At 36.0% G+C, this 14,368-nt stretch overlaps 1 protein-coding gene across 1 annotated transcript in view; it reads right to left on the bottom strand.

Moving 5' to 3' along the window:
• Window positions 1-14,368, bottom strand: part of Tango1 (transport and golgi organization 1) — a 95,648-nt gene that overhangs the window by 52,084 nt on the left and 29,196 nt on the right. The window contains exons 5-6 of the mRNA XM_075369506.1: window positions 11,308-11,418; window positions 5,980-6,096 (exon numbers count right to left, since the gene is read on the bottom strand). Coding sequence (XP_075225621.1) covers window positions 5,980-6,096; window positions 11,308-11,418 — 228 coding nt within the window. The remainder of the gene's footprint in view (window positions 1-5,979; window positions 6,097-11,307; window positions 11,419-14,368) is intronic.

Here is a 14,368-nt window from a genome sequence, read left to right on the forward strand (position 1 = left end):
AAAAGAGTGACTACTTTGGAAACCTTTGATGAATGCAAGGAGATTCCCTTGTATACCTTTTCTTGGAGAGCACTTAGGTTCGCTGTTCTCCAGGCCATGTTGTATGCCTTTTGTAAATTAAAAAATGCAGCAACTAGGTATTGGTAAGGTAGAAGGCGTTTCAGATAACAGATACCAGGACAACTACATGATCGACAGATAGTCTACCTTGATGGAAGCTGCATTGCTCAGGGGGCAATAAGGGCATTTCTCTCATGGTAACACAATAGACGGTAATTTACCATTCATCCATCAACTTGCACAGGGTACTGGTTAAGGACACAGACAATAACTTGAAGGGCACGAATTACCTTTACCAGATTTCAGAATGGGAATCACCAATGCTTCTGACCAAGATTCTTGAAAAACCTGGCCAGACGATACTTTATTATAAATAGACAAAAAATGTTGTAATACAGTATCCAGGAGGTGAGATTACATACTAAGCCTGATATTATCATTTCCAAGAGAAGTGTCAAAGGATTTATTCAAAGCATACCTTAGCTCATTAAAACAAAAAGGAACGTTAAATTTATTCTGCGAGTCTCCAATAAAAAATGGAATACTTTCTTCCTCGTAAACTCAGGAGAGTATGACAATGTAAAGACTGACAAAGGAATTTTTAAATGTTCACCATGTCAACTGGCGAGATGACAAAGATGCATTGTTTAACTGGAAGTGGAGACTGCCCTGATCTACAAAAGACTCAAGCTTTTTCTCTACACAACCGATGATGGAATTGTCCACAAAATGATCATCAATATAATCCAGCCATGATTTTTAATCAGAATACCAAACCACTTGACACTCCAACCCCGTAGGGGGAAGACACCCGCCCACATTGTGATGTTACCGGTCGCCACACTACCCCCTACGTTCCAAGCACTGAGGGGCTTTACCGGAGGTCGTCTTTAGACCCTCTAACTGATTACATCTCACAGTCATCAGCCAGGCCCCGGTAAATACTTGAAAGTATACATCTCAATTGAAATACATAAAGCCCTGTGACAATCCCTTAGTGAATTCCTGCAATCTTCGTCTCACCAAGGGACAACAGGCCGCCTTGACTTTCCAGATGTTAGAGGGATAAATTCACTTGCAATATCAAGTAACAAATTTGTAAACATGGCTAGCTAGTGGACCACGCTACCACTACAGTTGTATTGGTCAAAGGAATCTTTGTATCTGATCTAATCCACTTTCCCAACCACCCATCTGCGTGGGCGACTCTGAAATAAATCACCATTTCTGACAGATAAACTGGTCTGTGATCACTTCCAAAGAAGTTTATAGACACGCACCAGGTAAGACATGGAAGTATGGATGCTGGACAAAAGGACAAATCAATGCACAAAAATGTATCTGATGAAGATGACATAATCATATATGACTCATCATTTAATTAGCAGAGCTCTAGGTTCTACCTCAGTCGATCAACTATACTAACTAGAGAAGAACATGATAATGATGAGCCCCATGAATAGTGATGGGCATTGAAATCGCCAATTTTTAGGCAGGGCAAAGGAATCTGTGATAACAGATCATCCTCACAAACATCAGAAATTGGGTGAAGGTACAAGTTGTAAATATTCATTTTAAATGGTCCCAATACTTCACTGTTACTGCAGGGATGTTTGTAGCCAATGGTATCTGCTTCTGAATAAATATCTACTTCTAAATTCTGAATATGAAATTGTCCAGTTTCCAGTGCTGGACAGCAATGATACATTTACGCTTATAGTATTATTTAAAATTTGACAATAGAAAACATTATAATTTTGAAAATATAAAAGAAAAATCATTAAAAAAATAAATTTTAATGTAATAAATATAGAATTTAATACCAACTGAAGGTGCGGAATATTACAAAAACCGATTACAGGAAATTAATATGGTAAGTTTAAGTTATCTAATAACTGCGTTTTGATGATTTATATTTTTATTTAATACATAATTATTTTATATATTAGATTTTATTAACACTGGTCAAAATGTTACTGAATTATTTGAATTAAAAAATATGCAGAATTTTTAAATTTCCCAAGCTGTATAAGTCCAATTGTCACAATTTTTTTGTTGTGTTGGTACACTTGTCCCTAACATATATTTACAATGGTAACTAAATTGGATGCTTAGTTTATTGTTGGCGATTTTTAACCTGTGCAAAAAAAATCAATTTTATTAAATTTTGCTTTAAGATTGGTATAAAGTGCAGCACTGCATTGGAAATTTTGAATGTTGCTTTTGGTGATCCTTCTACGAAAAAAGTAAGCATTTACAAGTGGGACAAACATTTCCAAGAGGGCTGTGAAGACGTTGCAGATAAGCGCCTTAGACATCCAGCATATCAACAACCAATGACAACAAAAAAGTGAAGAAAAATTATTATGGCTAATCAATGAATCGCTATCAGAGAGGTTGCTGATGATCTTGACATATCATTTGGTTCATGCCAAACAATTTTTCAGATGTTTTGGGCATGAAACATATTAGAGGAAAATTTGTTCCAAAATTGTTTAATTTTGACCAAAAGCAGTGCCAAATGAACATTGCTCAGGAGTGCTGCTGAATGAAGTGAATAATGATCAGAACTGCTCAAATGGGTCATAACTGATAATAAAACATGGATGTATGAGTATGACATTGAAACTAAAACCCAACTGTCCCAATGGAAGCTTTCTGAAGAGCCAAGACTGATAAAAGCTCATCAAGTGAATGTGAAGGTTGTGATCCCTGTGTTCTTCGATTTCAATGGCATAGCCTATTATGAATTCTTGCCACCAGAACAATGATCAATGAAGAGTATTACCTGGAAATTGTATGCTGTTTGCGTGAAACAATTCAAAGAAAATGCCTGGATTTGTGGCGAAACAATTCATAGCAATTGCACCACCACAATAATGAACCTGCTCACAGCTCACTGCTTGTTTGTGAATTTTTGGTAAAACATCATTATGATCCCTCACTCTGTATTCACTGGACATGCTCCCCTATGACTTCTCCCCAATTTCCCAAAATGAAAAGAACTATGAAGAGATGAAGACAGAATCGCCGAAGAAGCTAAGCACCATTTGCATTCTACAACTGTTTTGAAGATTGGAAAAAGCACTGGCACAAATGTATTATATCTGAAGGGGAGCAGTTTGAAGTGATAAAATCAATATTGATGAAAAATAAAATTTTTATATTTTTTGAGAAAAATAAAAATTACATGTTTTTTTTAATCAAATCTTTTATGTGTAAGCGCGCGCGCGCGCGTGTGTGTGTGTGTGTATATATATATATATATATATATATATATATATACACACATTTTGGCCACTGTGTTAGTAAAATTTAATATTATATGAAATACAAACACCAGAACACAATAATTAGATAAGTTAAAATTACCATATTAATTTCTTAAGTATCTTCAACAAGTATTAAAATTCTACATCTGTTATATTAAAACATTTTTTTAATGATTTGTCATTTTATTTGAAATTATGTTTTCTATTGTGAAATTTTAAATGATATTAGCGTACGTGTAATTTTGCTGTGCAATACTGTAATCAAAAATCAGATTCCAGAACAGATTCAAATTAAACATTATACACACACACACATCTTTTTATTTCCTATAAAAGTTTTTTTTCAGAAATAATATATTTAAGTAGACGAATCTATAGAGTTGTGCATGAAATGATCCAACATTTGTTTTGGCAAAAATTGTTTAAGTTAATAAATTATTAATGTGTTTTATGTTGGTAGAAGTGACAGCTGTTCATGAATATTAGTTTCTCCTCTTTCAGAGTGCGCTGTTTGTGTATTGTTCCAAGAAGGCTGACAAAGTAAGACTCGCTGTTGCACAGCACATAAAGACTGTGTTGTTTTTTAAATGAAACGAAAAGTGTGGTGCTTATACAAACACGGTATTGTGCAAATTTTCAAACTCTGTGGTCGCCCTCATTTAAAACAATATATAGACTTAACGAAAATTTAATAGTGATAGTTCAGTATTTGAAGCTAAGTGCAAACGGCCTGCCCATGTTTGCTGTTGCATAGAATGTTGAAGCTGTCAGAGCAGCGCTGCTGAGCAGCTCGACCAAATCAACAAGAAAAGCAGCCACACAACTTGGGATTTCTAGCTGGTCTGTACAGCAAATTTAAAAAATGCAATTGTGTCCGAAAAAAAATAACAGTGTTGTCTAAATTAACGCTTGAGAACAAACATCAAAGAATGGCATTCGCTGAATGGGCTGTGAACCAAAACATATTGTTGAACGTTTGGTTTACAGATGAGGCATTTTCAACTAGACGAAGTTGTTAATAAGCAAAATGTGTGTTTTTGGGCTTTTGAAAATCCAATGTGCTTCATGAAAAGGTGCATCATGCTCCAAGAATTATGGTATGGGCCACTATCTCAAGTGATGGGGTAATAAGCCATTTTTTTTTTTAACATTGAACATTATTTAAATATGCTGCATAATGATACTGTTGCTCAGCTTCTTGCGAAAAGGTTTCAATTAGAAAACAAGTAGTTCATGCAGGATGGAGCCAAACCAAATAACTAATGTTGTTTTAGGCTGTCTGCATGGAACTTTTAATGCAAATGTCATTTCTAACCCATTTCCTAATCGTTTTGCATGTGGACAGATCTGGCCCCCAAACAGTCCTGTTTTGAATCTGTGTGATTATTTCCTTTGGGGATTTCTAAAGGAAAAGATTTTTCCTAAGCATTCTCATACAGTGATGGAACTGAGTGCTGATCACTGAAGCATGCAACAAGATAAACTCCAAAACAAACAGGCTCCAAAACAAACTGAAACGTATACAGTGTTGTAGTGACAGAGGAGGTCATTTTCAACAGCTTTTATAAACTACTCCAGTTATTGTAATATCTGTCTATAAAATAATGAAAAAAAAATACAAAGTCATAATTAAGAAAGTATCATTATTACACTTCCATAATTCCAGTTAACTTCCCAAATGCAGTGTATTATTAATTCAAACTACAATACAGGAAACTAAATAATGAGCTAAAATGAGAAAAATAAACATGGCTTAGGAAAAATAGATAAAAGATGTATAAATAATAAGGAAATCATCTATAAAACTGGAAAACATATTTTCAAAAATAAAAACTATGAAAATTTGGTATAGATAACACAAAGCATTATATGATACAGAAAGTGATTGATGCAACATATACACAGAGGTAATCTGCCTCTGGATTGATTACCCTCTACTTATAACTTTCATTCTTTTTGTCTACAGACAGGTGCTGTATGAATTGAGTCAGTCTCTGTCCTCTCTTTTTTTTTTGTTTAGCCTCTGGAATCACCGTAAGGTATTACTTCAGAGGATGAATGAGGATGATATGTATGAATGTAAATGAAGTGTAGTCTTGTACTGTCTGAGGTCAACCGTTCCTGAGATGTGTAGTTAATTGAAACCCAACCACCAAAGGACACCAGTAGCCACAATCTAGAATTCAAATCCGTATAAAAGTAAAACTACTTGTACTAGGATTTGAACCTTAGAACTCTTGTTTTTGAAATCAACTGATTTGCAATGGCGCGTTTATCATAGACCAACCCGGTGGAGCAGTCCCTACCTGCTCCACTAGAGCATTACTCTGTCTTCACTAAATTGAAATTATTTTGTAGTATAATCTTGATCTATCTTGCAGTGTTTACATACTAATTTCTTCTAGTGGTAAGTAAATTAACTAACAAACAACACTATCAATTTTTTCCTTTTACATTTATAAATCATGTAATTATGACTTCATAAACTGTTGTAACATCTGTGTCAACATGAATTTGTGACTGCTATTAAGCTGTCTTAAACATAATGAAATTGTGTTACTAATTTAGGTTGATACAATCATGCAAGCACACGCATATCTGTGAGCATACAAAAAACATAACAAACAATGATTACAAAATGATATACCTCACTTTCTGCACTCTGTAATTTTTCTTGAAGAACTGCAGCTTTCTTCTTGGCAACAAGCAGATCCCTTTCAAGTATATTAATCTTAGCAACCAATGCACCATCTTGTCTATGATTCTACAGAACATATGGTGACACTATATATTAGGGCACTTCTTAAATAATACTATAAATAAATGAATGTAACATATAAGAACATTTATAATGGATAAAGTATGAAATTAGTTTAAAAACAAATATAATAAAAGAAATACTCCATTAAAGTATATAAAGAGTGTTTCAAAAAGGGCGCAACTCTAAGATTAAGAAGGTAGAAGTCATGCATAGGTAAATTTTATTTCTCCTACATGTCAGTTGGCAACACTATACTCAAGTAGCTTGTAACAGTAGAAATGTCCTTCTTATGCACTAGTGCTATACCAGTATAAATTTGTCTCTATTTTGTTAACTATGTCGTTTTCCAAAGACAAATGTGTTTATTATTAAGAATTATTGTGCATATAAATCTTATGAACGACGAGTTTCAGATAAAAGTTCAAATTCTTCAGTCCCTAATAAGTTGACAATATCACATATGATTAATAAATACAGGATTATCATAAAAGAATGGTGCGGTTTCAGTAATTCATAGGAAGATTGTAGGGAAATTTCTAGATGTTATATTGGTATCCCTGAAAGCCACCAACCCAAAAGTTTGTTTATCAGCAGTTGTAACCACAACGTCAGTTCTTGTATTGTTGTTGCGGTGAGTTCAGTGAGTTACTATGTTCTCTGATAAAGACAAAGCAAAGTGTGTTTTATTGATGGCTGAATTAAAATTCAGAATTTTAGTTCAACGTGTGTTTTGACGTGAATTCAGAAGAGATCCACCACACAAAAATAACAAAACATGTTGGTTCAAACAATTCAAAGAAACTCGATCGGTTAAGAAACAGAAATCAACCGGCAGACCAAGTGTACAAGACGAAACGGTTGAACTAATTAGACAATCGGCAATTAGAAGTCCTGGGAAGTCCATCCCCCGTCGAAGCATGTATTCCAAAATCAACAGTTCACAAAGTTTTACATAAAAAACTGAAATTACACGCTTATGAAATCCAGATACTGCAGGAATTGAAACCCGATGTTGGTGTAAAACGTTACAATTTCGCTGTTAAAATGTTGGACAGAATAAGTGAAAACGAATCATTTTTAGATGATATAATTTTTACAGACGAAGCTACATTCCATGTGAATGGATGTGTTAACAGACACAATTCACGAATATAGGGCTCTGAAAACCCACATGCAATTATTGTGAAACAATGCGATTCGCCTAAAGTTAATGTTTGGTGTGGTGTGATGAAAAATCATGTAATAGGGCCTTTCTTCTTTGCTGAAAAAACAATTAATGGAGTTGTGTATCTTGACATGTTAACCAATTATTGCTTTCCTCAGCCGGATGAACTCGAAAACATTCATCAACTTCATTTCCAACAAGATGGTGCTCCCCCGCACTTCAATGCATTGGTCACAGACGCTTTGAACAAAAAATTTGGAGATCGATGGATAGGCCGGCAAGGACTCGTACTTTAGCCAAGGAGTCCAGACCTGACACCTTGCGATTTTTTCTTGTGGAGGTACACCAAAAGCGTTGTTTATACACAAAAAATTCGCAACCTAAACCACTTAAAAAACAGGATTAATGTAGCAATGACAACCATTAACAAAGAAATGTTAACTAATGTTTGGAGAGAAGTTGAGTATCGTTTGGATATTTATGGAGTGACTAAGGGCGCACATATTAAAATTTATTAATTATGTAAAAAAATGATACAACAAATTTGAAAAATAAAAACATAAACTGTAAGTAATTCTATTTTAATTTAAACCATGTTCAAAACCGCACCATACTTTTATGATAACCCTGTATTGTGATACTATGAGTGTACATGATCCGAAAAGCACAGGCTGACCATTACTATTAACAGCAGAAGTTCTGGAGGAAGTGAAAGAACATTTGACTCACTCACCCAGAAAATCACTCAGAAAGTTATCTTCACAGGCTGGGCTTTCACTATCTACAGCCATCAGGGCTACTAAAAAATTACAACTGCATGCTTATCGCATCGGTGTCATTCAAGAACTGAAATAAGTAGACCTTGGAAAACATTAAAGCTATTGTCGTTGATTTCATTCTCTTATTGATGACAACAGTATTGAAATTTCGGATCATGTTTATTTCAGTGATGAAGCATGGTTCCACTTGGACAGCTACATTAATAGCCAAAACTGCCGAATATGGAGCGCTTAAAATCCTTATGCATTTCATGACCGACCATTACACATACGTAAAATTGGTATTTGGTGTGCAATCTCCCGGCATCATGTAACAGGGCCTTCATTTTTGACAAATTTGAAGATGGTATGGTTTATCGCAACTTAAGTGAATAGTTTATTGCCATGTTAGATTTACATGAATGAGAATGTTGGTTCTAGCAAAATAACGTAATGTTCATACTGCTAATGGAATTACTGGATAGGATATGTTAAAGGAATTTTTTAGCCAGTTTGATATCAAAAGGGTTGTGGCCTCCAAGATCCCCAGATCTTACACCAGCAGATGTTTTCCTTTGGGGGTGTTTAAAATGTATTTTTTTTACAAACAATCCTCATACACGACGAACTGAAAGTGAGATTTCAAACATTACTGAGCAAACATTACGAAAAGTGGCTGTAAATGTTATGAAATGTGTATAAACCTGCATTAGGATCACAGGAAGTTATTTTGAACATTTATTGTAGTTATTAAAGGTAATTTGAATATTGTTGTTTAAGTATTTTATTAAGGTTAATATTTTTGTAATAAATTCACATCGTCAAACAAAGGGGGGTTGCATCCTTTTTTAAACATTCATTAGTTTAGTTCTTAATTAAAATATGACTGTTTTAAATATAAGCTACCTGATATTAATTTGTAAGAAAATTAATTTGTAAAAGTAATTTATATAGTGAAAAGTTGCACAGAATATTTTATTATATAATCAGTAGTTAAAAAAAGGCTGACAACACACTTGTAGGACTTTCCTGTCATACGACTTACACACATAACTTAATTTAGCACCTCAGTGGTACACTAGCGCTTCTTGTGGTGACAGAGGGGTGGGTACCTACTTAGCCACTAGCTTAATGAATTTTTTGGGGTGGGGGTGTGATTTTGCAAATATTATTTTTTAATTGTTAACAATGTGCCTAAGAAAAATAAGACCTTAATTAGGCGAAATCTCGAGATACTGGGGGTGACCTTGCTCTACAGCTTCACTCCCTTGACCTTTTAAGTTGAAAATTTAATGGCACCAATGCCTGATATATAGTAAGTAATATGACCAAGTTTGGTCAAATCAGTCCAATAGTTCTAAAGATATGAGATTTAGAGTGTGACATTGAACACATACACACATACGCATGCACAAACATCCAGAAAATTTTCTTTCAGTTTTTTGGGTTATCAAAATGTCAAGATCCAGTGAAAACCGCATATGCCCAAACTGGACCAATTACAATACTTTCCCTTCTACAGCTACAGCTCTGCTATAGCACTAGACGGGAAAGTAAAAATGAAAAAAAAAAATATATATATAATTTTTTATTTTAAGGGATATATTTTCCTATCTTGTCCATACACTACTTAATTGTGCATAAAACAACGTATGTAGCAGAGATATAAAAAATGACAGAAAGGCTTTCTTCAGGCAAGCTTCAGGCTTAGATAGGTGGCTTTATGAAAGGCTTATTACTGAGAAGGTGAACATCATTTTGTCAGCTTATGCCAAATAATTTAAATGACAATATTATAATTATTCATAAACATGTTACTGATGAAAAAACAAACAACTTTGTTGTCCAAAATGGGCAATGCTAGCAACACCATCATTTATGAAAAAGGTGCTAAAATTATAACTGTGCAAACAATAGGGTACCAAAAAGTAAGGTGCACTGTAACGGTTTTCATAACAGCCGATGGTACAAAATTACCATCTTCTGTAATTATTAAAAGGAAAACTATGCCGAAAGAAAATTTACCCAAAGGAATTCATATTCGCATACAGAAAAAAGGTTGGATGGATGTAAATTTGATTTGTGATTGGGTGCGCACAGTTTGGAGCAGGCAACCTGATGCACTGCTCTGAAAGCCTTCTCTTCTTGTCTGGGACTGTTTTCATAGTCACTCAGAGGATGATACAAAACGATTTCTTACTGAGATGAAGACAGATCAGGCCATTATCCCTGTTGGTCTTACATCAGTGTTGCAATCTTTAGATGTTTTCATCAACAAGCCATTTAAAGACAACATGAGTAAGTTGTATGCAAAATGGAGGTTGAAGGAGGAACAGTTTGACACCAACCAGACAGACAAAAATATAAGTTGATTGAACAGATGTGCTCCTGGATAGTGAAGGCATGGGACGTGGTGGATCAAGCACAATTGTTGTGAGTTTTTGAAGACTGGAATTTCCAATGTGCTGGATGGCAGTGAGGACGATGCTTTGCAGCAGATAAGGAAAGTGTGGGTGGAAAAAGTGAATTAGAAAACTATAATTCTAAGGAAGAGAGCAATGATGCATAATAGACCAATGAAAGTTTCAAACAAATATAATTTTCTCACTATCACATTTTAGTTTCATTAAAAAATCTATGGAAAACTGTTTCCTTACATAAATCATGTACCTACTTTTAGATAAAAAAATGTTGGTCAAAAAAGTGTGTGAATTATGCGAGTAAATACACCATATAACTTAGTTCAGTTGAATGGTGAATAAATAGCAATGTTAAGTTACATTTGTAGTTACAGAGTATGAAAATAGGCCAAATGTAAATATTTTTATTGGAATCTGTTAATCTGTAATTTCTTGGGAATAAAATATATTTTTCTGAAGATATGCCAGAAATATATAAATAGATTTTTATTATCAATAATAAATAACTTATGAAGGCATATTTTTATACAATCTTTTTAAATAATTAAAAATATTATTTATAATTTCCAAAAATGAATTATAAAATTACAGATTAATAAAACTGATCAAGAGTAAGATTTATAACAAAATTATGTCTGAAGAAATGTCTAAATTATTAGTAAGTAGTTCTCAATAGATTATAATTAAGAATGAAAAAAAAACTTGCTCAGAATATAATTACAATGGTCATAAATATGATAATAAATAAGATGGAAACAGGTATAGTTAGGAATACATAAAATAAACAGAAGAAAGAAAGTATAAGAAAATAAATGAAAGTAAAATAATTTGTTACTTGGAGAAAGTAAATAGAAACTAAATAATAACTTACCTCAATGTAGTAATAACCAAGTGAAAATATAATGAGAGTGACAGAGGTTATAATAAGATATATCAATGAATCTGTTGAGGCTGAAATTGTCTGAGATGAAGACAAAATATACTGTAACATATCATAACCATTCATTAATGTAATCATACCTAGATTCAGATCATTTTAAAAAAATATCATTATCTATCTGCTTATTTTAAAAACAACTAAAAGTTAATAAGTATCATTTAAATAAATATAAATTAATCAAAAAAAGAAGTCTCTTAAAATTGTAATACATGATACAACAAACACTGTGGCTAATAAACTGCAAAGAGAAACTAGTTGACCTTTCCTCTTTTAAGGTGAACTAGTTTATCAACAGCACACATGATTGTATTCAAATCATTTTTAATTTTTTTTAAGTCACCAATATAAAACTGGTATCACTAAAAACTTAAAAAAAAAACAAAAATATGTTTTATTCTTATCATTATTGCTACTATAACCATTTTTCCCCTTTCAGCACAATTAATTAATCTTTAAATAGACAATGTTTAATAAGTAGATAACAGTAAATAAATAAATCAAGTTATGAATTTATATTCAAACAGCTACTATAGCACAGTGGATAAAGTAACTGCTTAATAATCATATAGTTGTGAGATCAAAACCCACAATTACTACTAAAAATGTTTTGTCTTATTAAATAATTGAACTTGCCTAAAAACAAATAACAGACTCAATCTACTTTTATAAAAAAAAAAAATTATTTTTGTTAATATAAAAACCCATTTGGTAAAGGTGGTGGCGTATTGCAGTGCATATAGGCTAATGACTGGCTTACCACGCCATAAACTACCATGACAATGTACTGCATACTATGTAAATATATGGAGCTTTACGAGATGATCTTCTAACTGTTCCACCTGTCTATCAGTCTATCTCTCTTATGCGCAATTTGCTCAGCTATAGCCACCCGCTATAAGTTTAAGTAATCTTTACTTTGTGTAAGTAAAAAGTATATAAATGTAAACCATATTTAATTCAGAAAATTAAACTAATCTTCCTTGATTACAGCTTGGTCATGCATGTGCAGTAGTGGGCAGCGAAGTATTATAAACGGAGGCGACATGTTGCACGCTGTGTGGTATGGAGGGCCACCGAGCCAGAGGATGTCCGACAACAAAATGAGGTTCCTCCAATTCAATGCAAACAGGTGTAGACAGGCCATGGACTTGTGCTGGGAGGTGGCTCAGCGAGAGGCGGTAGATGTGATCCTGGTATCTGAGCCGAACAAGGGACCTGGATCTGAGCGATGGTGGGGGGACCTCGCTGGATGGTGGATTGGACTTCCGGGGTGGCTACTGGACTCCCATCGGCTAGTGTGCCAGTGGTCGGCTGGGGGTCAGGGACTTTGTATGGGCTGACCTCACTGGCTTGGTGGTGTACAGCTGCTACCACTCGCCCAACACCGATATAGGGGATTTCCTTACCTTCTTGGATGATCTGAGTGATCACCAGAAATAGGAGCACGAGTGTACTGGTGGTGGGGGACTTTAATGCCAAGTCCCCCCGAATTTGCTGGTCGAGTAACGTGAATTAGGGGCCTTCACCTGAGTGAGCGGGTGAGTTTACCGGTCTCAGCTGCATTAATGGAGAGGACGACACGTTCCAACGGGGAGAATCAAGATCAGCCATAGACTTGACATTTGTTACAGAAGATTGTGTTGGCAACTACTGTAACTGGCAGCTGCTGGAGGAGGAATGTCTATCAGATCATAGGCTCATCATGTTTGATTCACTGACAGGTCACAGAATTGACCCTCCGGCAAGAATGGTCACCTCAAAGGTAGGCTGCATTGAGTTCTCCCGGAGAATTGGATGCCGCCTGATAGGATTTGAGTCTCCTGAGGAGTTTGCAGAGATAGTAGCGGATGAGTGGTAGCGAACCTGTGGGGCTGGGAATACTGGGTTGCAATTGGGAGGTTTGGTCAATCGTTGCCGGTTCTAACCGAGCAGCAGGTGCGAGCCAGTGTGAGGGCTGAGGGCGCTGTTCCCGAATGGTGAAGACCTCCCAACAGGAAGGGATAGTGGTTGACGACATTCCGTCCTTTTGGGTCGAGGAGCTCGTCCGGGCCAGTAGATGGATGAGACTACACAAGAGTCCTGGCCCGAATGGCATACCGGTCGAAGTAGTCCGCATCTTAGTGGAGGAGACACCAACGGAGGTCCTCCGAGTATTTAATACCATGCTACTTACTTACTTCCATGGTAGATTGGAAGTGGTCGAGGTTGGTCAAAGAAACCTGGTACAGTGGAGGCGCCCACTTCGTATAGGCCCATCTGCCTTATTAATAACCTCACAAACCTTTTCGAGAGGATGCTCGATGCCAGGCTCTGTGAGGAGATTATAGTGAACGGAGGGCTGCATGCAAGTCAATATGGCTTTCGACCAGGGTGGACGACGGTCGATGCAGTTGGCACGGTGATGAAGATTGTGGACGCAGCAGCGGCGGGCACTTGGAGGACACACAGGATTCCAATGGTGAAACTCCTCGGCATCCGAAATGCCTTTAACTCCCTCAGCTGGAACTCCATCTTCCTGGCGCTGAGGGTATGGGGTGTGAGCGGCTATTTTAGGAGGATGTTGGAAGACTATCTTAAAGATAGGAAGCTGGTATAAAAGCTTGGTGACACTGATCTCTGGTTGCCGGAACATGTGATATCCCAGTGCCCGCGGTGGGACGAGGAACGTAGCGACTGTACTGCTGTAACTGGGCATCTCGAGGTGGGGACCATCGTTGGAACGATGTTACGAAGTTCGGTAAGCTTCGACACTGTGATCTGGTTTGTGTCGGTAATACTGCAACTGAAATATAGGGAAGCGAAGGGATGAGGGACAGCTCCATACGGAACTGCCGTTCCCTCATGCTTACACGGGTTGAACGGTGGTGATGAAGTGCGGGGACTCTCGAGCCCCTGAGCTAAAATACTGAGTCCCGGCGAGGCCGTCCCTCCGGGGTGTCCCCGTTAGAGGCGAAGCACAAAGCACCGAGTCCCGGTTGCTGGGTGATGGAGG

This window comes from Lycorma delicatula, chromosome 6 (genome assembly GCF_047948215.1).
Source record: "Lycorma delicatula isolate Av1 chromosome 6, ASM4794821v1, whole genome shotgun sequence".
In the NCBI taxonomy this organism is placed as follows: Eukaryota; Metazoa; Arthropoda; class Insecta; order Hemiptera; family Fulgoridae; genus Lycorma; species Lycorma delicatula.